The sequence below is a fragment of the Gossypium hirsutum genome, chromosome D10 (assembly GCF_007990345.1).
Source record: "Gossypium hirsutum isolate 1008001.06 chromosome D10, Gossypium_hirsutum_v2.1, whole genome shotgun sequence".
NCBI lineage: Eukaryota > Viridiplantae > Streptophyta > Magnoliopsida > Malvales > Malvaceae > Gossypium > Gossypium hirsutum.
Genome location: NC_053446.1, coordinates 52,991,515 through 52,994,876, shown reverse-complemented (window position 1 = coordinate 52,994,876; position 3,362 = coordinate 52,991,515). Strand labels below are relative to the sequence as shown.

The 3,362-nt window shown below is 35.8% G+C and overlaps 1 protein-coding gene across 1 annotated transcript; it reads right to left on the bottom strand.

Moving 5' to 3' along the window:
- Positions 1 to 768: 768 nt before the first annotated feature.
- LOC121222457 (GDSL esterase/lipase At4g16230) lies at positions 769 to 2,615 on the bottom strand. Its single transcript, XM_041103266.1, has 5 exons — positions 2,280 to 2,615; positions 2,065 to 2,195; positions 1,514 to 1,759; positions 1,165 to 1,420; positions 769 to 1,070 (listed from the first exon to the last, which is right to left on the bottom strand). The coding sequence occupies exons 1-5, from the start codon at positions 2,530 to 2,532 to the stop codon at positions 847 to 849; spliced, it is 1,110 nt and encodes a 369-aa protein (XP_040959200.1). The 5' UTR covers positions 2,533 to 2,615; the 3' UTR covers positions 769 to 846.
- Positions 2,616 to 3,362: the final 747 nt, after the last annotated feature.

Genomic DNA, 3,362 nt, shown 5'->3' with positions numbered 1-3,362 from the left:
GAGGGTTAGCAAAGGGAAAGGGGTGGTGGGAGAGAGGGAAAGGGTCAAAGTAGGGGAGAGAAAGAATCGGAGTAGGGGGATGGTAGGAAAGAGGGGAGGGTCGGAGGAGGAGGAGGGGCGGTGGGGGAGAGGGAGAGAATCGGTGTACGGGGAGGGGGAGGGGGAGGGGGAGGGATGGTGGGCACGATGGAGAGGGATGGGAGAGCGGTGGTAGGGGGTGGGAGACGAGAGGGGATAGGAAGGGAAGGATGGAAAATGGTAGCTTCGTTACGTATGTAATAGAAAATGGTGAGTGGTGATTGATTTGTTATTTTTCGAAAGTTTAGTAACTAAGTTGAAAGTTGAGTAACTGTTTTGTCATTGAGATCAAAGTTAACTAACTGTTGGTATACTTTACATTTTTTTTAACAAAGTTGAATATGACTTTGTTATACATTTCCTAAATCTAATTTTTTAGCATACATAGATTAATCAGTACGATACCTACCAAGAATGTTGATTGTTGACATATTTATAGAGTGATCTATAGCATAAATGATCCATAATCCTATAAAATTTTATGCTAGTTTAATCAATTAAGATTTGGCAATGAAATAAAACTAGCTAGTTTCACCAACCATTCATTGGCTTTTCATGCATGTTCTTCCAAGGAGCTCATTGTAGTAAAATTTCTCATTAAGCACAAGCGCTTGAAGCCTCTAATGATACACTATCAAGACTTGGCAAGATGGAAGAATTTTATATACGTCTTCCAATCCTCATCATATATAGTTCATAACTGATCATTAATTCCAAGGGAATCACTTGACAATTATCATGTAATATGTGCTATCAGTTCAATTTTTCTCATACATTAGCAAGTTGCCGAATGTTGATAGGAAAAACATCATTAGAGTCGCCATCCAGGAGACGTTTCGCTATTATGACATTGGCCGCATCAGAAGGATGGAATGGATCCCAGAAAATGTACTTGGATCTATCTAGACAAACTTTGGATGACGGACCACATGGGATCAAGCCACCGAAGCTACCCGCGATATAACAGCACGCAAAGCTTCCGCTGTCGAAACCTGTAGAACACGAAATATAGCTAAACCATTTCAGAACATATGGTTAATGTAATTGCTTGAAAAGTGGGTAAAAAGAATTTTACTGCATTGGTACCATAGGCTCTATAATTTTGTATCATATCGTCTACAATTCGGTAAACATCAGCATACACAAAAATTGAACCCTTCAAGCTTGTGGTGAGCTCTTTAATAAGATTCCTCAACTCAGTATTAAATAGCTGAGCCAGCTGATTTGGACGACTAGCACAGCTAGTTCCAGCTGTTGGATTTAGGTCTCTCTCATATGGTATACATCCAATAGGGCCTACATTTACCACAATAATCTTTCTAGCACCCAAACTGTAAAGTCTCTGCAAAAAAAAAAAAAAAAACAAAAGCAAAGTTGAATTTCAGTGGAAACTATGATTGATATAAGAAAGAGAGTTGAGTAGAAAATTTATTACAGTAAGCTGTAGCTTGAATCTTGCAATCATGGAGGCCACAAACACTTGTGGAGGGACTAATTTTTGCTCCTCAGCTGAGACAATGGGTGTAAAGTAGTTATTGATGAAATCATTGGATCCCATCGTAACCGAGAAAAGAGAGCTTTGAAGCAGCTCTAGAGTTGCAGAAACACCAATGGTGGAGATTATATCTTGCCTCGTATTTTCAAAATTGTCCAACTGTGCATCAAAGTTGATTCGACCACCCTATCATTGCATGCATACATATATTATTGCTTATTACTAAGTGAAAATAATGGATCTTTGGACATTAAAAAGAGCCATAAGATAATTTAATCTCAAACAAGTTGAAACCAGTTCCTGCACTTGAAGTTCAGAACTAGACTTTTTTTAGGTCAAATTTTTATTTTGGTCTCTCTATTATGCTAAAATTTGAGATTTACTTTTCTATTTTAATTTTGTTTGATTCTCCTGCTTTCAGAATATTATAAATAACCGGAAAAGAAGCCTACTTTTATTAACATTTGAACACCATGGAAAAGAAGCCTTACAAAGATGTTTCCAGTGTCGTTGAGAATCCCACCTCCCCCAGAAGCATAATTGATACCTTGAAGAACCGCTGGTCCTCTAGCTGTGGGGGCTAAGTAAGGCGGAGTGAAACCTGGAAGACCCAATTCCTGACCTGCAATCATTTCCATTAAACTTATAATCAATTGCCTCTTTAACCAGATTTCTAATCATGCATGCAGAAGGTTTATCAACTTGCCTATGATGTCCACGATTGTTCTACCATTGGTGAACCGACCGGTCGGACCTCCAAAATCGATCCCATTAGGGACGAAGTTAGCCTTTGATAATGATGCAATGTAATTGTTGTTTCCTGCATCAACCAAGGAATCTCCAAACACAAAGTTGGCTGGAATAACATCCTTAGCAAAACAAATTTTTAGTAACACTTTGACTGTCATTATTTGGAACACGGTCCTAACTATCATTTGTCTATTTGAAAGCTCACTCATAATGAAACCAAGTACAAGAATGCACCCAAAAGAAAACAGTACTGCTAGGACGGTCCTGTAGGATAACCTTAGATCATCGATTAAACCTTAAATTTTGAAGGGGACATAGCACTAAATTTATAGATGAGCATGTGGTCTGCAACGAGTGAGTAAATGCTAACATTAAATGAACTGCCACTTCTCAATACAAAATCCCGTGAGAAGCCAGAAAAAAGACACAGTGAACACTATTGTAGTGTCGTAAAGCGTTCCAGTATTTGTTAAAAATAGAAGTTTGAGCTGTGAAAGAAACTGAGCTAAATGGACTGGGCTCTTTTTTCATGGAATTTAAAACCAAAAATTTATGTGAGCCATTGTTATGAATTTGAGATGAGTTTTTATGGAGGGATAAATTTTAAAATTATTCAATTATTTTTATTGATTGTTAATTTGATATATGAATTTTAAATAATAACATGATGGACTTGTAAATAAATATTAATAATTTTATTTAAATATAAGTAAACATTAATTGTACTATTATAAATAAATATGGGTAACTCTCAGATTAGGATATTAGGTTTAAGGGTTTACTGTTTTAGGATTTATTTATTTATACTATTAATAAAATCCTTAATGGTGTTGGTGTCACGAGTCAACTGAATACCAATTTTATTAGGAAAATTACAAAAATATTCTTTTTTTCGTAATTAAAATAATTTATATTATTTAATGATACTTTAGTCTTTTTATTATAACAATAACAATAAAATAATGCATTTAGTGAGAATTAAACTCATACCAATTAAATTGATAATACCTTAAATTTACCACCAAAGCAAAGCTTTGCT